The sequence below is a fragment of the Prionailurus bengalensis genome, chromosome C2, assembly GCF_016509475.1.
Source record: "Prionailurus bengalensis isolate Pbe53 chromosome C2, Fcat_Pben_1.1_paternal_pri, whole genome shotgun sequence".
Taxonomy (NCBI): Eukaryota; Metazoa; Chordata; class Mammalia; order Carnivora; family Felidae; genus Prionailurus; species Prionailurus bengalensis.
Window position 1 is genome coordinate 72,963,064 of NC_057350.1, and position 27,611 is coordinate 72,990,674.

Consider the following 27,611-nt stretch of genomic DNA (forward strand, 5'->3'; position numbering starts at 1 on the left):
AATGGTGCCTTCACCTATGGCTGGATCTTAGGCAGTGACTTTTCTGTCACGTTGTCAGGCTTTTCCCCCAGTTCCAAGATGTGAAGGCTGAGATGGTCCCTCCAAGCCCCACTCAACAGAGAGGACAGGGCTGGCGGGTCTTCCAGGGTCAAGTGGGGAAACAGGAGTGCCTCACTCTTGAGAGGGAAATGGCACTTCTCCATGGCAGGCCTGGTGGTGCCAGGAGTCACCACAAAAAGGCGGCAGAGCCACGGCCCACCAGCCACCTGGCAGGCTGGTTGTCTGGTGAAGTTGTTCAGGGCTCGGCACAGGACCCAGTCGTCCGTCCCACCCATGTCCACCACCTCCACAGCTGAGCCCAGGCCCGGGAGGTGCAGGAGGTGCCTGGGGGGCATGTAGGTGTGGGTGAAGAGGAGTGTGTAGTGGGTAGGCATGCTTGGGAGCACGGGTGCGTGAACCACCTGCTCCAGGTGCTCCAGGCCAGGCACCAGGCCTCCCTGGTGCAGGCAGCCAAAGAAGAGGGCGCCCAGGCTGTTGAAGAGGACCAGGGTGCCCTTGCAGGGCACAGATTGGGCCTGTGGACTGCAAAGCAGGACTAGGGGGACCAGGAGGGGGATCAGGAACCTAGCCTCCTGGTGGCTAAAGGCAGACAGCAGGGCCAGAGGCATGAAGTAGAGGAGCAGGAGGCAAGGCCTGGGGCTGGACAGCAGGCTCCAGCCGCCCAGAGCCCGTGGGAAGCCCGTTTGTGCAAAGGCCTGGAGGCAGGCTTGCAGCTGTTGCCACGCAGCCTGCAGGGCCCGGGCATGCAGCATCCCAAAGAGCAGGAAACCGTTGACGGCCAGGTGAGTCAGCCGCATGTGTGTGCCATGCCTCGCCAGGTTTTGAGGATCCAGGTTGTAGTACAAGAAGTTGGCAGGTGTCAGAACAAGGGTAGTGGATCTAGATGGACTGGAGAAATACCAGCTGTCCACAGCCACAAACACCGCTGCCACGAGGGTTGCCCCTGGGAGCAGCTCCAGGGCTTCCTTCGTCAGTGACTTGAAGCCAGGGTGTGTGGCTCCACAAATGCTCCAGAGGAAGAGCGGGACCAGAGCAAAGGCCAGAAACGTGGGCCGGTTGAAGAAGCCGGCAGCCACGACGCCCCCGAGAAGCCAGCTGTGCCACCAGGGGCCTGGAGCAGGCTTCTTGGGTGTGGGGCTCCAAGCTAACCGGGGGGACACCAGCACCAGCAGCCCGGCAAAGAGCAGTCCCTCGATGGTGTTGGAGAAGGTCCTTGTGTAGAAGACCAGAGTGACGTAGGAACCAGACAGCAGGACCAGGGCGTTCCAGCGCTCCGCCCCCCACAGCGGGGCCAGGTGGTACACGGCCACGTCCAGGGCAAAGGAGAGGGCAGTGAGGAGGAGCCGGGGTCCCACCAGCAGCACGTAGCCGCTCACCGGGCCCGGCCATGGCCCCCACTGTTCCCAGAGCCTGAGCAGCCAGAAGGCAGAGCCGGAGGTCAGCAGTGGGAAGACCACCGTGCGGCAGGAGCTGGTGGGGTGAAACTCCCATGGCCGTGCAGCTTCTATACCCAGGATGTCCTCTGCGGACAGAGAAGTGGAGATGAGCCAGGTCCAAGCTCAGGGCACGTGGGAGACAAAATTCTAGGATGGCCCCGAGATTTTCCCAGCCGCTAGTGAACATGGCCTGCACGATCCCTGGGACTCTGAAGATGGTGGCTGTCACTCCTGTGGTTAGGTTATGTCACAGAGGATGGCTGACCATTAGACAGGGGGTAACCCCGTGTGGGCCCGACGTAACCACACGAGCCTTTTGAAAGCAAAGAGTTTTCTCAGCTGGTGGTGGAAGAGGACATCAGAGAATCAAACCATGGAGATTTGGTGCACCACTGCTGGCTCAAAGGTGGAGGGCCCCTAGCAGGGAATGTGGGAGGCCTCCAGTTCCATAGCGGCAAATTTGTCCAACTGACAAGAATGAGCCTCGAAGCAGATTTCCCCCCAGAGCTTCCAGACAAGATCTCAGCCTGGCCCAGACCTTGATTTCAGACTTGTGACATGCTGAGTGGAGAGCCCCTACCTGACTTCTGATTTACAGAACCATGATTTATTAAGCAGCAACGGAAATGAACATAGGGAGCTCAGCCCTTCCGAGGTCCCCCTGTGAAGGGGGCAGGAGGAACCATGCCTGGGAAGCGAGGGGACACTGTGCCCTGGACAGGGTGTGGGGAGAGCAGGGGGAGGCTCCAGTCGGCAGAGTGCTAAAGCCTCCAACATCAGAGTCAAAAACCCATCTCTGTGATGATGGTTGTCATCTAGGACAGGCATGTGAGACAGGGAAAGGAAACAAGTGGTTGTGGTTATGGTCAGAAGTGACTTCAGTGTTGCCTATGATACTTAAGATTTTTAGAAGAAAAATGTATTCAAGCAGTACTTATGTAATTAACCTGCTTGCTGCCCAGGGCTGGTCTGTGTCCCTGTGCCCCAGTGTCCCAGAGCTCTGAGGGGTGGGTGAGGGAAACCACTTCTTAATTTCTGCATCTCAGCTCCAAGCCCCACAATATCTCATGCCTGATTAACACTGCTGGCTGTTTAGGGCTCTTTGCTTCTCCTACTTATTTTACTTATTCCTATGGCCTCTTGGCTGTTTTCTCTTTCTATGTCAGAAGGTGAAAGGGAAACAGAAAATCTAGGATCAGATCAACCTGGCTGTTTTTTGTTAGTGGCCAGGTTTTTAAAAAGTGTGGAAAAGACTGGACCTTTCACCTTAAGAAATGAATCCACCTGTTGAGCCCTATGACAGAGATAGATGCATGCCTTCCCCAATATCCATCCATTCCCTCCCTCTTTCCTTTCTTCTCTCCTTCCTTCCCTCCCTCCCTCCCTCCCTTATTTCTTCCTTCCCTCCCTCCCTTCCTTCATCTCTTTAGTTGGGCATTTGGTCAGATATAAAGAGTATTTTTCAGGGGCACCCGGCTGGCTTAGTCAGTGGAGCATGTGACTCTTGATCTTGTGGTTGTAAGTTTGAGTCCCACAATGGGTGCAGAGATTACTTAAAAATAAAATCTTTATGGGGGGCCTGGGTGGCTCAGTCAGTTGGGCATCCAACTCTTGGTTTCGGCTCAGGTTATGGTCTCACAGTTCGTGGGTTCAAGCCCCACATCAGGCTCCATGCTGATATTCAGAGCCTGCTTGGGACTCTCTCTCTCTCCCTCTCTCTCTGCCCCTCCCCTGCTCTCTCTCTCAAAATAAATAAACAAACAAACTTTAAAACATAAAATAAAATCTTTAGGGGCACCTGGGTGCCTCAGTCAGTTAAGCATCCAACTTCACCTCAGATCATGATCTCATAGTCCATGAGTTGGAGCCCTGTGTTGGGCTCTGTGCTGGCAGCTCAGAGCCTGGAGCCTGCTTGGGATTCCATGTCTCCCTCTCTCTCTGCACCTGCTCCACTCAAGCTCTGCCTCTCTTTCTCAAAATTAATAAATTAAAAAAATTTTTAAGGGACGCCTGGGTGGCTCAGTTGGTTGGGCATCCAACTTCAGCTCGGGTCATGATCTCACGGTTCGTGGGTTCGAGCCCTGCATCAGACTCTGCTGACAGCTCAGAGCCTGGAGCCTGCTTCAGATTCTGTGTCTCCCTTTCTCTCTGACCCTCCCCCGTTCATGCTCTGTCTCTCTCTGTCTCAAAAATAAATAAACATTAAAAAAATTAAAAAAAAATTTTTAATTAAAAAAATAAAAAATAAAATAAAATCTTAAAAAAAAAGACTATTTTTCAGCATCCTTTGCAACTGGGTGTGGTCATGTAATACATCCTGACCAATGGCATGGAAATGAGCAAAAAGTATGTGACATTCAAAATATGTCCATTAAAGAGAGCAGGCATGCCCATCTCCTTTCCAATAGCTGGAAAGACTTGATTTTAGACTTGATGGCTGGAGCTCAAGCAGCCATCTTGAACCATGAGAAAGAAGCCATGTGTCCACAGTATCTGAAAAGCCTCAAGGTCCCTGGCAACCATCCTCACGGCGTGTCCTACACCACCCAGCAGATACGTTCTAACAAGTTAGCATTCCAGGCCTGGATTCCCTCAGCCCTTACATGAACCCAGAGAAGAAAAGTTTCATGATCTCAGACCACATCTTGTGTAAGTTTCCCTAAGCATCTGGGAAGCCCAACTCTAAAATCTCTCCACTGAATAGTACAAAACTGCTTTCATTCAGAATAACCTGTGCTATTGGTCCAAGCAGGAAAACATCAGAGGCTGGCATTTTCTTAGTATCATCCAGAAAATCAATGTCACCAGTCAGGGAGATGCGAAATCCCCACTCCCAAGTTCTCACTCCAGAGAGGCTCGTGGAATTACTACTCGTCCACACAGACATGTTTCTCTCTCCCCACTGAACATCCAATCAGCAATAGTCCAGACTCTGTGGCAACTTATCCTAACCGCACACAGGGAGCTTACCTGCCATGACCTCAGGGGACTGGAAGAACTCATCTGGGTGCACATAGCCCGTCTGCGGAAGGAGACACCACAGCAGACGAAGCAGGCTGAGGCTGCCCCACAGGGCCCTGAGTGCCATCTTCAGGTCAAACTGCTGCCAAGACACTGGGCCAAGAGCCTAGAATGGCTTCTCAGTTGCTCCAGACGCAATTCTGGTTCCACAGATCTGCATCTGCTGACAATAGCGTTTGTTAGTTATAAGGTAAATTATAATACGTCCAATTGCCTGGACAAACTCAAAATGGGTTTACATACAATAAAAATGTTAATAATAGCTGCTATTTACTAAGTGCCCGTTAAGTAGTAGGAACTTAACACCCGTATCTCATTTTGCCCTTTCTACATTTCGGGGCAGTGGGTCTTATAATCTCCATTTTACATATAGGGAAAGTGAGACCTCTGTTAAATGACCTGGTCACTGCTAACCATATTTGTTAAGAGTCTATCTGCAAATAGGATCTGCAGACCCTCCAAATAATGGTTCTCACAGCCCCATCCTGTTCACCAGCTCCTGTCCACAAGCACGGTAGCCTGTCTCTTGCCCATGTGAAAACTGTGGAACCTCAATGCATTCCATCCATTTCCCTGCAAACATAAAATACATTTGACCCCATTGTCTCCAGTCACTCCCTCCAACCTTCACACACCCTGAAATTGACCTTTCGGAAGGTGATAAGAATTTACCGCTAGGGCCTGAATGTTTGTGCCCTGCCCCATTCATATGTTGAAATCTGAATGCCCATAGTAATAGTGTCAGAAAGGTGGGGCCTTCGGGAGGGAGCCCTCCTGAATAGGATTAGTGTTCTTATAAAAGAGATCTCACAGAACTCCCTCATCCTCTCCAACGTGTGAGGGCACCTTGGGAAAGTGTGGACTATGTGCCAGGGAGAGGGCCCCTCACCATGCCCACACCTTGATTTTGGACTTCCCAGGCTCTAGAACTGCGAGAAATAAATTCTGTGGTTTATAAGCCACTCAGTCTGTGTATTTTGTTATAGCAGCCTGGGCACGCAAAGACACTTTCTCTTGCTCAGGACTCTCTTTCTCACTCCCTGGACTAAAAAATCAGTAGGAATCTGAGCCCTTTACATGATGAACCTGTATATCAGCACCCACATATCATCCCTGGTGAACAGAAAAACAAGTTTGACTCTCCTCCAAGAGTACATATGATGACTGTTTCCTGACTTTGATATTTTATTAAGGTATTTATTTATTTATTTATTTATTTATTTATTTATTTATTATTTGGAGACAGAGTGAAAAGGGGAGAGGGGTCAAGAGAAGGGGGATACAGAGTATCCAAAGCAGGTTCTGTACTGACAGCAGACAGCCCAATGCAGGGCTTGAACTCACAAACCATGAGACCATGACCTGAGCCAAAGTCAGACGCTTAACGACTGAGCCACCCAGGCGCCCATATATTTTAAAGCCTGACCTTAAACAGCTATTGTTCTCAGGTGGAATATGTCATAGCGGGGATGAGACAGGGAAGCAACAGAACAGGAATCTAGCAGATCCTGACAAGGAGCCTCTTGACACTCACTAACACTTCACGGAGTTTGAAAGATAACTTTTTGCAGCCTCTCCTCGAACTTTCGAACTGAATTGTACAGACTCTTTTTCCAGAACCAGTGACTATCCTGACTTTTAGAGATAAGGTGAGGCCAAACTTAATGCTGGAATGCAGGCAAGGATCCCATTCCTTCCCAATCAATGCCTGAAAGAGAACTTCAAGTACCTCCATTTTGACCTTAGTCTGTACTTTCTAACTGATCAAATTCTTCTTTCCAGCTTATCCCTTAACTCAGGCAAGAGACCTTGCGGGCAAAGCATCCCGTGGTGGGAACCAAAGCTACCCCTTCATGAAAGCAATAAGGACTGCCCTGAGCCAGCAAGACCCCATGTGACTGACCCCAAGACAATGATCTACCTGACCTTTACTGCCCACCCGCATGTACCCACAATGTTAGTCCACTGTCTCCCCAGTGCTGGCCTCCCTGAAATAAGTTCCTTTTCTGTTTCAACCACACTTGTCTCTCTGCCTTTGGATTTTGTCAGTGGTGAGTGACTGAATCTGGTCTGTTTCGGATCCTTGGAGCTAGGAGCTCTTGCACCTCTGTGCCCTGGTTACATGCCCTCACTTTAACTTTCTTTCCAGGCTGGAATTCAAAGTGCACTGTAGTTTAACAGCTCGCAGGATGATGTTACGGGTTTGGTTTTCAGCAGTTTCAGCCCTGCAGGTAATAGCGGAGAAGGGTCTCTTTCAGGGCATGCAAAAGTCATTTTATGAGGACCTTGAGCTGGGAATTTGAAGCCCAGCAAAGGCATCATATACACGTCACCCAAAACCTTCCCTGGGGTATCTCTAATGCCACATCACTCCATGGACGACCAGTGCCCTCCTTACCACTTGAAATAGAGTCATTTAAATCTAATCAGGCTAGGGGCACCTGGGTGGCTCAGTTGGTTAAGCGTCCAACTTCAGCTCAGGTCACGATCTCACAATTCGTGCATTTGAGCCCCGTGTCGGGCTCTGTGCTGACAGCCCAGAGCCTGGAACCTGCTTCAGATTCTGTGTCTCCCTCTCTCTCTGCCCCTCCCCTGCTCGCTCTCTCTCTCTCTCAAAAATAAACATTTAAAAAAATCAAATACAATCAGGCTAGAGAACCAATTCTAGAAAACCCAGAACCTCTATTCAAAAAATTCATCTTTAAGATTCTGTTCCTCTAGAACCCTTACAGTAACAAAATCTTAGTCAGGGTTCAACCAGAGAAAGAGAACTGGTAGGAGATATACATTAAGATTTATTGCAAGGAATTGGTTTATGCACTTGGGGGGGCTGGCTAGGCAAATCTGAAGTCGATAGGGTAGACTGTTAGGAAGACCAGGAAACTCTAGGGAGGAGATAAAGCTGTAGTTTGTAGAGGAGGGAAGCTTCTTGTTCAGGAACACCTTGGTTCGTTCCAAAGGCCTTTCAACTGATTCTCTCAGGTCTACACAGATTATCTAGAATAACATCCCTTATTTATTTTTTTTAATTTTTTTAATGTTTATTTATTTTTGAGACAGAGAGAGACAGAGCATGAATGGGGGAGAGTCAGAGAGAGGGAGACACAGAATCTGAAACAGGCTCCAGGCTCTGAGCTGTCAGCACAAAGCCCGACGTGGGGCTCAAACTCACGGACCGTGAGATCATGACCTGAGCTGAAGTCGGACACTTAACCGACTGAGCCACCCAGGCACCCCTAACGTCCCTTATTTATTCTTTTTTTTTTTTTTTCAACATTTATTTATTTTTGGGACAGAGAGAGACAGAGCATGAACGGGGGAGGGGCAGAGAGAGAGGGAGACACAGAATCGGAAACAGGCTCCAGGCTCTGAGCCATCAGCCCAGAGCCTGACGCGGGGCTCGAACTCACGGACCGCGAGATCGTGACCTGGCTGAAGTCGGACGCTTAACCGACTGCGCCACCCAGGTGCCCCTAACGTCCCTTATTTAAAGTCAAATGTTTGTGGACCTTTATTGCATCTACAAAATACCTTCACAACAACATTTAGATTCATGTTTGATTGACTAACTGGGGACTATCGCTTAGTCAAGTTGACACGTACAAAAATGGACTATCACACTCTAAGTAATTCAGTGTTTATAACTGTGTTTGAATTTTAGACCAACGGGAGAATTCTTTATGCAACTTACCAGTGACTCACTTCTTCTATTCAACATTCTGTTAATGGTGTTCCCTGTAGCTGTAGTTCCCCTGTGGTATTCCACTGGAAATATAGATAGAGATATAGACTAAAATTTACTTATTCTTCTTACTGTTGTTTATCTGCTAGAGCATCTCTGAGTGTTGACAAATTTTTATATTCCTACGAATGCTGCTGCTACAAACATTCTTATACAGGAGTTCTCTGACGTACATATATAGAAATGGAACCCCTGAGTCTCGGGTGTGCAGGCTTTCAACTTCATTAAAGAATGCCCAACTGTTTTTCCAAAGGTCCTGCCAGCCAGCAGATATTATAGTGCCCACTGCTTCATATGCTCCTTTATGCTTGGGATTCTCTAACATTTTGATTTTGTGAATCTTTTGGGTATTTACATGCATTTCCCTGAATACCAGTGCGGTCGAACACCTTTCAAATGTTTGTGGAACATTTTTGTTCTTCTGTGGAAATCCTTCTGACCATTTTTTCTTAGTATATGTAGGAATTCTTTTTTTTTTAATGTTTTTTATCCTTTTTTTAATGTTGATTTATTTTTAGAGACAGAGAGAGACAGCAGGGGAGAGGCACAGAGAGAGGGAGACAGAGATCTGAAGCAGGCTCCGTGCTGACAGCAGAGATCCAGACATGGGGCTCAAACTCACAAACCACAGGACCATGACCTGAGCTGAAGTCGGATGCTTAACCCACTGAGCCACCCAGGTGCCCCTCCAACATTTACTTTTTAATGGTCCATTTTGGTAGACATTCCGTGGATGCTTGAGAGCACCATATATCCTACAGTTCTTGGATACATAGTTTTACACATGTTCATTAGATCAAGTTTGTTAACTGTGTTCCTCAAACCTTTTATATCTTTAATGATTTTCCATTACTTATTCTACAAATCACAGAAATGTGTGTCAAAAAATAGCTCATGAGTAGCGAACTTGTCTAGTCTTCCTTGTAATTTTGTCATTTTAGCTTAGTTTTGAAGCTATGTCATTGTTTTTATAAATTATAAGTTTAGAATTGTTGGGGTGCCTGGCTGGCTCAGTTGGTAAAGCATGCAATTCTTGATCTTGGGGCTATAAGTTCAAGCCCCACATTGGGTAAAAAGATTACTTAAAAATAAATATTTTTTAAAACGTTTATTTTTTAAAATAATAAATAAAATAAAATAATAAAAAAATTTAAAAATAAAATAATAAAGAGAGAGCATGCAAATGAGTGAGCAGGGGAGGAGCGGAGAGGAGAAAGAGAATCCCAAGCAGAGAGAAAGAGAGAGAAAGAGAGTGCCAAACATGTTCCACACTATCAGTGCAGAACCCACGAACCATGAGATCGTGACCTGAGCCGATATCAAGAGTTGAATGTTTAATCGACTGAGCCACGCTGGCACCCCCAAATCTTTTTTTTTTTTTAATTAAATGTTTATTTATGTATTTTGAGAGAGAAAGAAAGCATGCGGGCATGATCAGGGGAGGGGCAGAGAGAGAGGGAGAGAGAATCCCAAGCAGGTTCTGTGGCACAGTGCAGAGCCCGATGCAGGGCTCAATCTCACGACTGTGAGATCATGACCTAAGCCAAAATCAAGAGGCAGACACTTAACCCACTGAGTCACCAGGCACCCCAAAAATAAAATCTTTTAAAAAAAAAGTTTAGAATTGTTAGAACAGTGAACATTTTGCCATAATACAGTTATCTTTTTTTATCTCTAGTGTTTTTTTTCCTAAAATATTTTGTTTGATATTAATACAGTTAATATAGCTATATGAGCTTTCTTTTATTTAGTATTTCTAGTACTGTATATCATTTTAATATTTATTTCTTATTTATTTTTATTTTTTTCTGTTCGAATCATTTTCAGTATTAAATACAAAAGGTGAGCACCTACTTTTTTTGTTTTTTAGACACACACACATAGGTCTCTAACAGCCAAAAGGGGCAGAGGAAATGAGCTCCTGTACTGTCCTCCACAGCCCCCATCCTGTGGTTAAAGCTGCTGCTGGCCCTCCCTCCCTTTGGGCATGGAAATTCACAATACACCCCAGCTGTGATGCCTTATGTATTTCATACTGTGTATGTGTCCCTTCCCAACATCTCCATGCTTAAAAGCAAAAAATGGTCAGGGGTACATCCTTCCCAGTGGCCTCAGTTCCTATGCCACAATGGGATAGTGAGGAGATCTTCAGGTCACAAGTTATTTAGTGAAAGGGGTGGGATGGCCAGAGTGAGGACAGCAGAAATGGTGCAGCAGGGAGGGCATGGTTGCAAGTTAGGAGGAGTCTAGGTGAGACACTCAGGAGAATTCTCCCCACCAGGTTTAGATGGACCAATGTGCCAAAGTCAAAAAATAATAATAATCCTGGGGTGCCTGGGTGGCTCAGTCGGTTAAGCGTCTGACTTCGGCTCAGGTCATGATCTCATGGTTTGTAAGTTCCAGTCCTATGTTGGGCTTCGTGCTGACAGCTCAGAGCCTGGAGCCTGCTTCGGATTCTGTGTCTCCCTCTCTCTCTGCCCCTCCCCTGCTCACACTCTGTCTCTCTCTCAAAAATAAACATTAAAAATTTTTTTTAACTAATAATAATCCAAATAATCAGCAGTTCAAACACTACTGAATTTTCAAACTTGTCCGGCAAGAGAAGTCACATAGCAGGAACAATATAGAGCTTTCCAGGAAATGAAGGTAGAGCCCTGGCAAGCCCCCTGAGAACATGCGTTAGGCCCTACAAGTATCCGCCGTCGCTGTGGGTGTTGCTGCTGCTCCATTTGCAACTTCTCAATCTCGAAGACAACAGGAAGCACCAGGATCATGAAGGCTGGCCCGGAAAACCTGCACATTTTTTGAGCCCCAAAGAGGGAGTGATGAAAAGTGGCGCCAGCCATGGACCAGACCCTCTCTGGGACCATCTCTGTCAGACCCCACAGTCTCTCTGACAGGGTCTCATCCAGCTCCTCTTTGCCTTCCTCCTCCAGCTCCTCCTGTCTTCTCAGCATTGCCTTTCAGAAGCAGTTCATCCGGGGACAGGGGCACCCCAGGACTGCCAGTGGTGGCGAAAATTATAATATTTAACATGCTATGTTCTGTGGTTTCACTGCGATGATTCTGGGTGTGCATTTCTCTTTAGCATATTTGGAAACTTTATTGGCTTCCTGACTGTATGGAGTGGGTCCTTCCCCATCTATAGAAAGTAATCTTCCCTGGGGCGCTTGGGTGGCTCAGTTGGTTAAGCATCTGACTTCGGCTAAGGTCATAATCTCACGGTTTGTGAGTTCGAGCCCTGCATCAAGTGACCTCGAGCCCCGCTTCAGGCTCTGTGCTGACAGTGAGAGCCTGTGTAGGATTCTCTCTCTCCCTCTCTCTCTCTGCCTCTCACTCCCTCATGCCCTCTCTCTCTCAAAAATACATACATACATACAAACAAACTTGGGGGAAAAATACTCTTCCATTATTTTTTTTTTCAAACATTTCCTCTTCTCTCTTTTTTATTTATTCTCCCTCTGGAATTATGATTAAATGTATGATAGACCTTGTTGATCTATCTTCTATGTCATTTTAACTTCTATTTTATATTTTCCCTATCTTTGTCTCTCTGGGCTATATTTCAAATAATTTCTTCTGTTCTATCCTCCACATCCCTAATCATTCTTTCAGCTATATTTAACCAGCTTTAAACCTATCTACTGAGTTTTACATTTCAATTTTTTATTTTTCTTTCCTCTGAGTTTTTTTTCCACATTTGCTTGCTCTTTTGTCATATTTTCAAGCCTCTCTTATTTATTCTATTACATTAAACATGCTTATTTGAGTATGCTAGATCTGATAACTCTAGCATCTAAAGGTTTTTTTTTGTTTTGTTTTGTTTTGTTTTGTTTTGTTTTGTTTTGTTTTGTTTTGTTTTTGGTGGGGGGAGGGCACACCTGGGTGGCTCAGTCAGTTAAGTGACTGACTTCAGCTCAAGTTGTGATCTCAGGGTTCCTGAGTTCCAGCCTGTGTCAGGCTCTGAAGCAGCGTGGACCCTGCTTCAGATCCTGTGTGTCCCTTTTTCTCCATCCCTCCCCTGCTTGCATGCGCTCTCTCTCTCTCTTTCTCTCTCTCTGTCAAAAATAAATAAACATTTAAAAAATATATAAAGTTTTTTTGGGTCTGAATCTGCTGTCTCATTTCCGCTGGTTCTTACTCATAGTGCCTTGTTTACCTCTATATTTGGCAAATTATTTTATTTGGGGCTGCTTATTTTCCTTGGACGTAACCTGTGGGGATTATTTGAGGCCAGGGATTATTTGAGGCAAATTTCTGAATTCCACTGAAAAGGATTTACACTTGCTTCTGTCAGGTACCTGGGGGCATCAAAAGTCTGGGACCAATTCTGATCATATTATTGACTCTAGGGTGTTTTGTTTTGTTTTGTTTCCCTTTTAGGGGAGGTGGTACCTAATCATGTGAATCCAGGCTGAAAATCTATATGAAGGCAGGCTTGTGGTTACATATTCTCAGGGGAGATTTGCCCACCCACATTCCAATTCAGTTAGCATCAGGATCCCAGTCCTCTGCAGAAGGAATAGTTTATTTCTGGGTCACCTTTATATGGAGAATGTAGTCCTCCAGAGTCCCAGCTTTGAGCGAGTCTCCCATTAAGCTTATCTCTTGAGTGGGCATCAGGTTTTATCTTCTGTCCTGCCAGTCCTGAGAGAGCACAAAAACCCATGTTCATAAGCACTCAGTTTTGTATATGTCCTTAGCCCATATCTGGCTTCAAGGCCCTGAATACCTCTCTAGGCCCCTGCTCTCGTGCCTTAGTATTCCTTACCTTTTGTTCAGCTCATGTATCGTTACATTTATTATAATTGAATTTGTAGGGGCACCTGGGTGGTTCAGTAGGTTAAGTGACCACCTCTTGATTTTGGTTCAGGTCATGATCCCAGGGTCTTGAGATCAAGCCCCACATTGGGCTCTGCTCTAAGCATGGAACGTGCTTAAAATTCTCTCTCACTCCCTTTGCCCCTCTCCCCCGCTCACGCTCTGTCTCTAAAATTTGAAGAAAAAAAAAATCGATTTTGTGTGGATAATACAGAGGACTGCAAGAAAAACTGCCTTTCTTGGAGTCTAATCCCAATTGAATTCAGGTACGGGATCTCCTCTGAGAATGTGTAACCACAAGCCTATCCTCATATAGGTTGTCAGCCTGAATTCTCATGATTCAGCACCACCTCCCCCAAAAGAAAAAAAAAAAAACAAACCTGGGGCCAATAATGATTAAAAATGTACAATTCCAGATTGTAATGCACATACAATAATAATACAAGATAGATTACATATAAATTATTATTTTATATTTATGTATAGACAGAGAGGTAGGCACAAGAAATAACCATGTTGAGAGGTAAGATGAGGGTGGTGAAAAGCTAAGTTAGTTTAAGCTGTGTCAAGTTATTTTCAAGGAAGTCATGTACTTAGGGGTCACCCTTGGTCAGTGGATCTTGTGGTCATTATCTGAGAGGAAACAGGAAGTGTGACAGGACTGTGTTGCAAACATATGCGGGCTCTTTTAGGATATGGCCCAAAACTACTAAGGGGAATCCGGGTGTCTCCACAATTGTTGCGGGTGGACGGGATGGGCTGATGCTATGCCCAGGCCTCTGAAGCTGGTTCTAGAACTGCTGGCAGGCTGTTCCTCCGTGTTCAGGAGGGAGGGCGATCGTGGGACCATTGGGATAATGACTTGACTATGAAGCCTATGGAACAAGCCAGCCTGTGGCCCTGAAGAGTATAAATGTGCTTTAACCATCCCACCCGATCCCGCTCTTATCCTGCCCCTCTAGTTACTACACGCTCTGCCCAAGCCTATGCCATTGGCTGGGCTGCTCCCTCTCAGGGGTGCGGCTTGGAACAGTGGAATTAATTGCGTTTATCTCTATGAGGGCTGTCTGACAATTCAGTGAGGATTTTGGTGTATCTAATATGCTTTGGAACAGGAAAGGAATCACATAATGTTTGTTTGAGGATATGCTTTTGTCACTTAGCAAAATATCATGAGCGTCTTGCTGTACGTTATAAGCATCCTCACCCACCAGCCACAAGCTCTCCATCCGTTCTGTATCTACTTGCTCCCTCTGTTCCCTTCAGCTGGCACCTTCCCTTCCTCATAAGCGTGTTTGATTATCTGCCATTCCTAGAAAACCAACCTCCCAAAACTTTCCCTGAGCTGATGTGCCCTCCATCCACCATCTCTCTCCATGTCCCTGTACGGGACTCCCTAAACCATCCACATTCACTGAATTCGCTCCTCACGTCTTGTTGGCCGCTCTACCCCGGATGGTCTAGCTTTGCCCACGGTGCTGACACAGCCCTCTCCTGGGCCTCATTGCTTTTCTAATTGTCGAACCCAATGGTCACTTCAGGACCCTACCTTGCATGTCATGTGACAACAGGGATCCCTCACAATTCCCATCTCCTTCTAGAGTGCCTTCCTACACCATAAAAGGCTGGGAAGCAAAAAGCTTCATTTTGTAGATTCCCTTGAAGTTGGGTTACGTGAATGAGGTTTTAAGAATTTAGAGAGCAGGGGCACCTGGGTGGCTCAGTCAGTTAAGCATCTGACTTTGCCTCAAGTCATGATCCCACAGCTTGTGAGTTCGAGCCCCACGACAAGCCCCATGTCGGGCTCTGTGCTGACAGCTCAGAGCCTGAAGCCTGCTTCAGATTCTGTGTCTCCCTCTCTCTGCCCCTCCCTGGCTCACTCTCTCTTTCTCTCTCAAGAATAAATAAGCAATGAAAAATTAAAAAAAAAAAAAAAGAATTCAGAGAGCAGATGTGAGACAGACCATATATCTGCAATTTTCATTGTCTTCTCTGGGCAAACAAGATTATGGAGACATGGAGTTTTCCTGCAGCAGCTTCCCAGTGTCCAGCCCCAGCTTCGTGGGTGTGGAGACACAGCTGCGGTTATGGTGGCATCCTGACTTTCAGCAACAGTGCTGTTACTAAATTTGACTGAGTCCCAAGGTAGCCTTAACACTTGCTGGACTGTCACACAAATGGCAGCACCTCTAGTGAGTTACTTCTGGGTGTTTACAGAGTCTTTCCTGGAAGCCCAAACTATAGCCCATTCTTCCAGGGCACCTAATGACTTATAGTACCTGTATAAATTCCTTTTCTGCTGGCTTCTATTTCCCATGCTGAATGCTGGTCATTTGGTATCAGAGGTGGCTCTAGGCAAGGATGGGAATATTCATATGCTGAAAGAAAATAACTGTGCACCAACAGCGGGGGAAGCCTGGGCCCCGCTTAGGCCTCCTTGGCAGCAGGTGTTCTGGCCCATGGCTCAGAGAAGTGCACCCTCCCCTTATGCTTGTCCCCACAGCCTTCCAGAGCCTCTCAGTCCACCAGCTCCGCCACACCAGCAAAACCCTCCCACGCTCACCTGCTTTTCCATCTTGAGCACACATCTCATTCTGCTTTCATCCACTGCCTCCATGTCGAAGGGCCCCTTGTCACCCTTCTTCTGGACGTTCTGGTCCCTAGGCCCCAGACCACAATCAGGTCCACCTTGCAGGAAAAGGGAACAGTCAAAGGGCCCAGACACACGCCACCGTCCCTCCCACAAGAGCATACATACATACATAAATGGAAACAGAAGAAAATAACTACCAGTCTATCTTCTATGTCCAAAATTTTTTTTCAAGAACATGGGCAAAACAAAGATATTTTCTGGCAAATCAAAACTGAAAGATCTTTACAAGCAGACCCTCAGGAAATTCCAAAGGTTACATATATATACCAGGCAGAAGGAAAAATGATTCTAGATAGAATATCCGAGACGGGTGGGCGGGGCACCTGGGTGGCTTGCTTGGTTAGCGTCTGACGTTAGCTCAGGTCATGATCTGTCAGTTCATGTGTTCGAGCCCCGTGTCGGGATCAACGCTGTGCAGAGCCTGCTTGGGATTCTCTCTCTCTCTCTCTCTCTCTCTCTCTCTCTCTCTGTTCCTCCCTCACTCGTGCTTGCTCTTTCTTTCAAAATAAAATAAATAAACTTAAAAAAAAAAAAGAAGATCCTAGACGCAAGTAGGAATAAAGAGCAAAGAAGTCATTGGATGGGAGGTATCTGGGAAGTGGACGCCAAGTGAAGGCCATCCTCCTGCTGTAAGTAAGGCCGTCCTCTGGCAAGTAATGTCAAGGCGATGGCTAAGTTCTCTGAGGTAGTGTTCCATGTTAATTTGCCAGCTTCGTGGGTGCTGGCAGGCTATGGTCAAACACTGGCATCACAAACACAGCACCGTGTTCTTGAATTCAATAGTTTCAGTGGTCCCACTCCCTCTCTGTGGGTCTCAAGACCCCCAGAGCATGGTGCCGCTGGGCTCCCTTGCCACTTCCCAGGGATTCTCATGATTTCTGTCTCTTTCTTCCTGTGCACATCATCCTCATGCTGATAGCCAGATGGTTAGAGCAAGCCATTCCATGCAGCCATGACAACATTGAGAAGATTCTGTATTCTTTGTGTACCACTGTTTTTGTTGCTTCTTTTTCAACAATTTGAGTTATAATTAACATACAACTCATTCAAAATGTACAATTCAATAGCTTTTAGTATATTCACACATATGTGTGACCATCACCCTTATCGATTTTTTTCTAAATGTTTATTTATTTTGAGAGAGTGTGTGCGTGTGAGCGGGGGGGGGGGGCGGAGAGAGAGAGAGAATGAATCCCAAGCAGGCTCCTTGCCATCAGCACAGAGCCTGACATGGGGCTCGATCCCACAAACTGCGAGATCATGACCTGAGAGGAGATCAAGAGTCAGGCACTCAACTGACTGAGCCACACAGGTGCCCCTGTCAATTTTAGAACATTTGGTCACCTCAAGAAGAAAGCGCATACACTTTATTCATCATCTCCCATCTCCCTGCCACCTCCTCAGCCCTAAGCAACTAAACCACCTTTTCTCTATAGATTTCCCTATTCTGGACTTCCATTATGAATAGAAGCATACAGTATGTGGCCTTTTGTGGCTGCCTTCTCTCACTTAAAATAATGTTTTCAAAGTTCATTCATGTTAAAGCCTGTATCAGTACTTATTCTTTATTATAGCCAAATACTATTCCATTGTATGGATGTGTCACATTTTGGGTATCCATTCCACTATTGATGAACATTTGTGTTGTGTCTACATTTTGGCTATTATGAATAACACTGCTATAAATATTTGTGTATGAATTTCAGTGGGACATAATTTTTTTTCATTTTCCTGGGTATATACCCAGGAGTAGAACGGCTGGGTAATATGGGAACTCTATGTTTAATTGAGGAACTGCAACATTATTTTACAAGTGGCTATTCCTTTTTACATTCCCGCCAGGGTTCTGAATTCCCGCCAGGGTTCTGAATTCTCCACATCCTGACCAACACTTGGTGTTATCCGGCTTTTTGATTCTAGTTGCCCTAGTGAGTATGAAGTGGTATCTCATTGTGGTTTTGGTCTTTGTGGGCATCTTTTCTTTTTAAATCAAAGAAATATTTTCCAGAAGTCCCTCAACAGACTTTCCACCAAGTCTCATTGGCCAGAAAGGGATCAAATACACCTTCATAAACCAATCACTGGCAAGCACAATGGGATTATGAGTGAGGACTGACTTCCTGGTTTGGAGCTGGGGCTCTGGGCTGCCTCCTGCAAGGCACACAGAATCCAGATGGTGCTTACCCCCAACAACATCAGGTTCTGTTGGCAAACAGTAAGTAAGACAGAGGATCAACTGTGTGTGGCTGCTACGTGTGGATTCCAAGGCACCAGGCTCTGGTGGCTTTCTTCTGTCTTCTGGACCATTTGTTTTTAGTCTCCTCTTCCTCTGTCCACCGCTGAAATGTCAGTGCTGCTGGTCTTCAACTTCACTGTTCTCAGCATCTACACTCTTTCTGGGTTATCTCATTTATCCTCATGGTTTCAATTCCCATTTGATGACTTCTGAAATTGCTTCTTCTCTGAACTTCAGATTTATTGATAATAATAACAACAGTAATAGTGTTGCCAGGATGTCTGGGTGGCTCAGTCCATTAAGTGTTCAGCTCTTGACTTCGGCTCAGGTCATGATCCTGTGGTTCATGGGTTCGAGCCCTGCATCAGACTCTGGGCTGGCTGTGTGGAGCCTACCTGGGATTCTCCCTGTCTCCCTCCCTCTCTGCGCCTCCCTCACTATGTGCTCCGTCTCTCTCTCTCTCTCTCTCTCTCTCTCTCAAAATAAATAAACTTAAATAAAAAAAATAGTGTTGTCATTTTTAGATACTTACTATGTTCCAGGCACTGTACATTATCTCATTTTATTCTCATTTAATAACAACTCTAAAACCCTATTATTATACCTATCTTATAGATGAATTAACAGGTTTAAAGAGATCCGGTTTTTTGCCCAAGGTAACACAACTAGTAGGTTGATGAAGATAGGAGTTGGACCCAGCCTGTTAGACTCCAGAGCCCTGAGTCACTGCCTGTTGACATTCTGCACCCATCTCAAACCTAGGGCAGCCAAACGTCTCATCGCTTTCCCATTAACCAGTCCTGCCCCCATATCCCCTGCAGCAGTGAGGGAATGACCATTTGTCCAACTATTCAGTCCAGAATAGGGTCATCTTCCTTCTTCACCCCTTCACCAAGCGATACTAACTTTGCTTTCTAAGAATTTTTTTCTTTCTTCAAAGATTTTATTTTCTAAGTCACCTTTATACCCAACATGGGGCTCAAACTCACTGAACTCACAACCCACAATCAGAAGTGGCATGCTCTACCAAGCGAGCCAGCCAGGTGCCCCCTAATCATTTCCTCATCCTCTCCCCAGGTCTGGTCTGCTGTGACTGGGGTACATGCTGCCTGAGACTCCTCAGCCCCCCGGGGTGGCTGAACAGGAACTTCCGGTGGCTGGAACCCCTGTGTTGGTTGCCTCTAGCTGCAAACAGCCCCTTCCCATTTTACCGTGGTGTGTCATACAAAAGGAATCATTTTCTGTGCATGTATAACAAGGAAAATATCAAGAAGCAAGATCTAGAGTAGACCGCACCCACCTCTCTGCTTTCCCTCCTCTAACTGCACCCTCCCTCCTAAGTGCAGCCAGTGAGCTACATGCATTTATCTCCTGGGTAATGACCCTCTGGGTGGGTCAGCCCCTCACCTCCCTCAGGACCAAGTCCACATTCCTGACTATAGCTTACAAGGCTCTCCAGTCCCCACTGTCCCCACTCTCACCTCTGCACAGAACTCGGTACTCCAGAAACATTACGTTTTTCTGTAGTCCTCTCTTTTGTCCTGCATTGTTTCTCACTCCAGCGTCTTGGCTTATAATATGAAGGTTAAGACCCTCTTTGGTCAGTTTCAAATCCTTGCTGTCACTTGCTCACAGCAAAAGAGCAATCAATCTGTAAAATGAAGTTAACAATAGTACCTCCTTCAGAGCTGTTGGGAAGACAACATGAATAAACAAACATGGCAGCGGTTTCTTTCACTTTTCATTTTGCTTCAAGTGCCGGGACCCCCTAGAAGCCCTCCCCAATCTTATTTCCCCAGAACCCTGTGCTTCATAGCACTGACCCCTGGCACTGTCTGATTGCTTCTCTGCCTTGCCTGGCTGAGATCCCCCAGGTCTGGGATCCATTCTATCCATCTCAGCCCCTTGAATCCACCTGATGGGCCTACTGTGGTGACAGGGTCAAGGACAGAGTTGGAGATCCCCAGAGGAGGTGACAACATAACAGGGCATTGAACTTATCAAGTGCGGGAAGTTGTCAAGAAAGACCCAAGTGCCACTCCCCAGGCAGAGGCTAGGCTGGAGGACTGGTCCCTGTGGCCAGGTGTTCTAGGGACAGAGCCAACACCACAGGTGTGGCCACTAGTCACCTGAACACAATCAGGATAGGAGGCAGCTCGTGTGTGCACATGTGCACACTGAGCTGTCCCTGTGGAGGTTCAAATCCTACCTGTCTTGCTGGGTGGGGAGAGGGGTGTGGGTGGGTGTGCGTGGGTGACTGTCTCCAGAAGGGCAGTGGAGAGGCAGGTTCTAGAATAAAGGGACAGTGCCTGGGGCCACGGAGTTTTGACTGTGGGGCGGGGGAGTGGCCACTAATAACCATAGACAGGGGCATCCTAAGCGTGTGCGGGGGATGTGTGAAGGCAGGCAGCAGGGAGAGACCATCTCAGTGGCAGGGGTGCAGGGAAGCAGAAACCACTGCGCTGGGCGTGGGGGAAGCCAGGGAAGAGATCACAACAGTGGGGCAAAAGGGAGCCAGCTCCCGCTCTGCCAGCCAGACAGCCAGCGGAGGGGGTGTGGAGACACTAGCCTGTCTCGTCTTTCTCGCTGAGTCAGAGGGCGGGCTGGCGCTTGGTGCTCCACCTCTCTCAGGCACCACACCGTGTACACTGTGTGCACAGCACAGTGTCGGCTCTGGGGGCACCAATGTGAACAAGCATGGTTCAGAACAGCAGCCACTGTGTGGTGGCTTGTTGCAAGGGACATCCCTACCTTCAAACTTAAACTTCTTCCTGATAAAGCTCCTGGATCACAGCTTTAAGGGAGAGGGGGGTGATCCCAAGGTTTGGCCCTTTCTGGAGACCTGGCATTTGGAAGAGGTTTTAAAGACTGCAGGGCCAGGAGTGTTCGAGAAGGAGCCCCCTGGGCAACAGCCAAAGGCATCTTCAAATATGACGCACAAAGACCATGTCCCTTAAGGCCAAGATCTTGCTCCAAACTCTGAGGTCCATCCCAGGGGCAGAGGGTGACAGTGGCTCTCCTGAATCCATTTGCCTGTGAGGTGTTGATTTCATCCTCATATCAACACTGATGGTCACAGTAAGTCCTTCAGGGCACCCCACCCTGGAAGCATTGGAAAGTCTGACTCTGGCTTCCTCCTTCCCTTGGTTGGCCACATGTGCCTGTGTTTATCCTTTGATTAACAGAGAATGATGGGGGGCCTGGGTGGCTCAGTCAGTTAAGCGTCTGACTTTGGCTCAGGTCATGATCTCGAGGTTTGTGAGTCCGAGCCCCGCGTCGGGCTCTGTGCTGACAGCTCAGAGCCTGGAGCCTGCTTCAGATCCTGTGTCTCCCTCTCTATGCCCCTCCCCTGCTGGTGCTCTGTCTCTGACTCTCAAAAATAAATAAACAGTAACAACAACAACAACAACAACAGAGAATGCAACACACAGCATTGAACACACATAAGGGTGAGTAGAAGAGAGTAAGGTATGTCCACTAACTGGCATATGTCATCAACCATCCATGACCTCATGCTTCCCATCTGCAAAATGGGAACTCTCCTCTGTAGTGGGGACTTTCTAGGTGTTAATAATTCTGACAGTGGTTCCCAATTTTATGAGGCAAAAGAGTCTGAGGTGAAGAATGACATTTAGAAGTAACAGTGAGGGATGTCCTCAAGGAAAGGGGCAAGTGTCTTTGCCATATTGTATGTTTACCCCTTAGACCCCAAAGGTCCAGACAGCCACCAACCAGAGCAGCAGGTGCTCGCCCTTGCCCCAGCCTTGCCTGTAGCTTCCTGGACGACAGGCTATTGCCCTTGTCCGTGCTCCCTTGTGAGACACTTGGGCAAGGAGCCCATCCTCTCACTCTGTGAAAGGGCAGGCATGACCCGACCTTGTGGAGATTCTTCTCCACTGAATTAACACACATCTATCTGTGCTTCACAGACTTAGTGCTCAGCACTCAGCGTCTTTTGGGTTCGTCTTCCCAGGGACCCTGGGAGGTAGCATTACAGTCCCATTTTATAGATGAGGAAAGTGAGGCTCAGTAAAGTTTCAGAACCACCCAAGAACATCAGCCGGTTCCAGGAAAGGATTCAAGCCTACGCCTCTGTCTAGGTCCAAAGCTAGTGCTCTAAAGTATCCTCACAGTTTCTCCTCCCCTCCCCTTCCCGAGAAGGCGTCACTGAAAGCCTCCTGTCTCCCCTAGGTTGGGGCACGTCAGTGCTCAGAGCCGGCAGACCCGGGTTTGGGGAAAACCGCCCGCGATAAGGTGGGAATCCCTGCCTGACTCACCAGTCCCTAGCATCTGCTGGTCTGTCGGCAGCTAGCAAAAGTAGGAATGGAAGCAACTGTCGTTCCTCCCTGCCTTGCCTTCCTCCCTCCCTGACCCCCATTAACACTTCTGGAGCTGCTCGGCCGACTCACCGGCGCGCTGTGTCTGGGTTGCACCTGCGGCGCTGGCGGCGTCCGCCCACCCGGAGGCCTGCACTGGGGGTGGGCCCGGAGCCTCCCCGACCACAGGGCGCGGGACGGGTGCCGTGCGTCCTCAACGCAGCCACCGCTCTGCCAGGTCCGGGAAACTAAGCAAACCACGCAGTGCGCCAGGCGGGGCGGAGAGGGTTGGAGACGAGGGCGCCGGCAGGCGGGGCTGCCCAAGTGCGTCCCTTGAGGTCCCGTGGTGAGCTGTGGCCAAGGGGTTGGGGGGGAGGGTGATTACGGAGGGTCCGGTGTCCCTTGGGCCTTGGCACGCCGGTCAGTGATGGAGCTCTCCCCTCCCCGCATTCCAGCTCATTCCCCTAGCAGCCCCTTACTTGGCCCGCCACGCCTGGTGAGTCGCTTTTTCAGCACACGAGGGACAGTTTAAACAAAACATCTCTAGGACAGACTTCTTTTGTCCTTCAAAATGACAATTTCTGAGTTCTATGTGGGTGGGGATCTGCTAAGGCTAAGATGACCTGCTTGCAGGGGAAGAAGGTCCGGGAGGAAAGAGGCGCCGCGGCATCTTTCTGCGGGCCTTGCCGCAGAAGCGGCGCTAGAGAGGCCGGGTCGGTTTCACCCGGGACGCTGCTGGGTACCGGCAGCCGCCAGCGGGGGCGCTTTCCACCCAGAAGCATTCCCGCGGCGGCCGCCGCTTCCCGCTTCTGCATTCCGCAAGTCGGGGCCAGAGAGCTGCCCCCACGCTGCCCCACGGCCAGGGCTGGAGGCGGGGGTGGGGGTGGGGGTGGTCATCGTGTGCCCGGGAGCCCGGGCTCCTTTCTCCGGCGCCAGGCCCTCGGAGGCGGCCGAGCAGCGCGTGCGGGTGTGGGTGAGCGAGGGCAAGCCGGCCGCTCAGCCGCAGGGAGGCTGGGCGGACGGCGTGGGGCGGGCACCACCTCTCCTGGGCTCTGCGGGGGAGAGCGCCCCCACCCCGCACGCTCCGGAGGGCGTGCGACCTCGGCGTGCCCCGGGAAGGGGGGGTTTCTTGTCGCCTCGGCCCTGGCCTGCGCCTGGGGGCTTTGAACGGGCCTTGGTGGCCGGCTGACGACGACACTGCTCCCTAGCGGGGAGAATGTTTCACTAAATCTCCCGTTTGAGGCTGCCCGAGCGGAGAAGGGAGCCTCCCTCCCTCCTTTCTAAATCAAATGATTTAGGGAAGGTCCTTAGCAGAATCCCTTCACTTGTGTTCTCCTTCATTAGCAGCCTTCACAGCAGCCCTCGCATTAAAAAAAAAAAGCAAAACAAAACAAAAACTCTATTGGGATATGTTTTACATACAGTAAATACGAGAAATTTTACATACTGTATATACTTCTGTAATTTTTTAAGTTTATTTATTTTGAGAAAGAGAGCCAACGCCCCGAAGGATCAGGGGGAGGGGCCAGAGAAAGGGAGAGAGAGAATTCCAAGCAGAAAGTTCCCTTCTGCCCCTTTGCAGTCAATCCTTTACCTTCTCTTCCCTGGCCTGAGACAACCACTCATCTGATTTCTGTCACTATACTTTGTCCTCCCTGGAATTTCATATAAATAGACCCATACAGGATGTGGCCTTTTGTGCCTGGCTTTTTTCACCTAGCACAATGCTTTTGAGAGCCATCCACGTGGCTGTGTTAACAGTAGTTCCTTCCTTTTGTTGGTGAGTAGAAGACTATGCATGTGCTGTAAGCTGTTTATCCATTTGGACATTGGTGGGTGGGTGGGGGAGGCCCAGCTGGGCTGGTGGGGAGGTATCCTCTCAGGATCCCAAAGGACTTTTGAGTTGTTGTTGGACACGTGGGCTACATCTGGACATCTGGTTTTGAGATACAGTGAATAAAAGTGCCTTGAATATTCCTGTAAAAGTCTTTTTGTGGACCTATGTTTCCATTTCTCTTGAACGAAATACCTAGAAGTGAATGGGATGGCTTGGTTGTATGGCATTTTTAACTTTCGAGGAAGCTGTCATGAGCACACTATGAAGGCACACATACAAGTTATATCTAACAGCTTGATTCAATCCTAAACAAGGTTAACGTAATTATAAAGCAGGTTCAGAATTCCAAACTCAAGGACATTTCACCATGTGGTTAACTTGGCTTCCTATATAACACACAGACCAGAACATAAGCCACACAACAAACAAGATAACAGAAGGATGTAGGAAGTTAATGAACCAAACTCAAAGTCTGTGGGCCCACAGTTGAGATAAGGTATCAGTCTGGTCTGAGTCAGCCCTTGGCATTTACTGCCTATTATATTCGATCAGTGAAGGATCTCAGTCCTGTTTGGAGATCAATCGGGCTTCGGGGAGCAGCTGCCTTTTTGAAGTGGTCAGACATAGGAGGGTCTTGTCTGAAGAGTCTGACAGTTTGCTGCAAAATCCTCCCCTTTTAAAAGGGATTTAATCAGTGTTGGGCCCCTGCAGACCTCCTGTGCTTCTGCTGGTGATCAGTCCTGGGGTGTCAGCTGATGCTGGTCTCCGTGATCTCTCATAGCTACACTACCCTTAACTGCTTACGTCATTGCTTGACACAGACTCCTGCTTGACATGAGTAACTCCATCTTGTTCTCCGTGCTGTCAAACTATTTTTCAGAGTGTGTATACTATTTTAACATTCCCACCAGCAATGCATGAAAGTCCATTACAGTTATCTCTGCATTTTCTTAAAGGTAAAAAGCAGAGTTTCTAATTATGACTGTGTCCAATTTATCAAAAATTTTCCTTGGTGGTTCACTCTTTTTACTCTAAGAAATCTTTGCCTACCTTAATGTGAGGTCACAAAGATTTTCTCCTAGAACTGAATAATTTTAGCTTTTTGCTTAGGTCTATGATACATTCAAATTAATTTTTACATATGATGGGAAGTAGGGATCAGGTTTCATCCCCCCCCCCCCCATATGGATATCCAGTTTTCCAGCCAACATTGAGGACCACTGTCCAGGATGATGGCAAGTCTTGGAGACTTAGGCTACTGGTAAATGAGAGTTCCAGTCCCTAGATAGGGAATAAATAGGTGGAGGTGGAGAAGATTTAGGGGGAAGTGTTTTTTTTAAAATATTTTTTAATGTTTATTTATTTTTGAGATGGAGACAGAGCGCAAGTGGGGGAGGGGCAGAGAGAGAGGGAGACAGAATCTGAAATAGGCTGCAGGCTCTGAGCTGTCAGCACAGAGCCCAATGCAGGGCTTGAACCCACGAACAGTGAGATCATGACCTGAGCCGAAGTCGGACGCTTAACCTACTGAGCCACCCAGGTGCCCCTAGGGGGAAGTGTTTTTTTAATGTTTATTTATATTTTGAGAGAGAGAGAGAGAGAATGTGTGCACAAGAGCAGGGGAGGGGCAGAGAGAGGGGGGACAGAGGATCCGAAGCGGGCTCTGCGATAACAGTAGTGAGCTGATGTGGGTCTCGAACTCCAGAACTGTGAGTTCATGACCTGAGCCAAAATCAGATGCTCAACCAATTGAGCCACTCAGGTACCCTGAGGGGGAAGATTTTAAGTTTGGTTTTGGTTAGCTGGTAATAGGGAGATTTCCAGAAGGTCGAATGTGTAGTTTTGAAGCTCAGAAAAAAAAGTTCTAGATTGGAAAAACAGTCTGGTTGGCCATCAGAATGTGGAACGGTGGTTCTTAACCTGGGGTCTGTAGACCCAGTTAATTATATGGATAGTTTTGTGTGTACGCATATATGTATATTATTTTTCCTGGGGTGCAGAAGGGTTTCTAATTTCAAAAGGGCCCATGACCCTACAAAGGCTAAGAACCAGTGTAAAAGAGTGGTGAGTCCATGGGAACACTGCCAGGGCAAGAAAAGACAAAGGCTCATTTCCCCCACTGTGGCCCAGCTGGAAGGTTCTGTCTGCCTGGCCTTCAGGCACCCTGCCCCTGGGATCTTTGCCTCTCTACTTGCCAGGGTAACGCTTCATCGTCCTTCAGTTTCTTTGTGTCTGATTGAAGTTTTTCCTGCTTTAATTTACATTTTTTAATTGAAGTAATATACGTGTACAGTTTAAAAAGTTCAGATAGAAACCCAAAGCTTACATGAGAAGGGCAGTCTGGTATGAGAGTCTGATGATACAATCGAGTAACCCTGAGGCCTTCTCATCTCTGGGTCGGGGCTCAGCCTCACATCTTCCAGTCCTCCAGGCCCCTGCCTTTTCCTTTGTCCCAACCTCTCTTTCATCTTCCTCCTTCACTATATCACCACTTGGAATCAGTACTAGATCCTGTGGGAAACCGGAAGACAGGTGCAGAGCCTGTGCTGAAACCCTCTTCACTTCTTCTGTTCTTAGCCCACAGGGGGTGGGGACCAAGTTCTCAGGTTGTGCAGCCTCAGGAAGAGCCGAGGTCTTGGCTCAGGTCCTCCTGTGGTTTCCCTAACTCACAAGTGACAGGTTAGCTGTGCAACAGTGTTTCCTATGTTGTCAAGAGGCCGGAAGAGCTGGGATGGGGAGTCGGTGCTCAGGAATGAGCTGGCTTTGCCACCAGCGAGGTGTGACCTTGAGCAGGCCAATTCCTTCTCTGGCCGACGCAGCGCCCTCCTGACTCTTGCACCCAGCCTGGAGGCCTTCAGTGATGGGGAGTATCCTGCCTGCTCTGCCATGTCCTCAGCCGCCTAACAAAGCAGCTTATTCTCTTGGTCCCCGTGTCTCACAGGATGGGAGGAAGCAGCCACGGCATCTTAGGATGGGGAATGTTGGACTTCGCCATTTGGACATACCACTTGATGCGGAGGATGTTTTTACCTCAAGGAAAATTTGAATCAACACATTTAATCCAAATTACGTAAATGTTGATTAATGTTTGGACAGAGAATTTTCCAGAGTAAACTTTGCTAAGCTGACAATTAATTACTTGATGTTCTTTTTTGCATCCAGTTTTCTTTTTGAATGAACTACTTTTAATACAGTTTAAAAAAACTATTAATGGATGGCCTGTCTTGGTTCCACTAACATCTTCTGTTCCTGTATGACACAAAGTGCTCATTCTGCAGTGTGTACCTGGAACAGGCTTGGCTGGGATCTCTGAGGATTGGGATCTCCAGTGTGGGAGCCTAATCTTCTCTCTAAAATGGGAAGGGAGGGGCGCCTGGGTGGCGCAGTCGGTTAAGCGTCTGACTTCAGCCAGGTCACGATCTCGCGGTCCGTGAGTTCGAGCCCCGCGTCAGGCTCTGGGCTGATGGCTCAGAGCCTGGAGCTTGTTTC

The 27,611-nt window shown here is 47.8% G+C and overlaps 1 protein-coding gene and 1 pseudogene across 1 annotated transcript; both read right to left on the minus strand.

Annotated features, from left to right (window-relative positions):
• Positions 1-14: 14 nt before the first annotated feature.
• PIGZ (phosphatidylinositol glycan anchor biosynthesis class Z) lies at positions 15-22,635 on the minus strand. The gene is given in 7 exon segments (XM_043594493.1): positions 15-1,582; positions 4,467-4,677; positions 8,209-8,282; positions 12,802-12,906; positions 15,644-15,768; positions 19,451-19,620; positions 22,379-22,635. Coding segments are annotated over 5 exon segments (1,983 nt in total). The 5' UTR covers positions 15,669-15,768; positions 19,451-19,620; positions 22,379-22,635.
• On the minus strand, positions 10,732-11,509 carry LOC122491580 (annotated as a pseudogene).
• Positions 22,636-27,611: the final 4,976 nt, after the last annotated feature.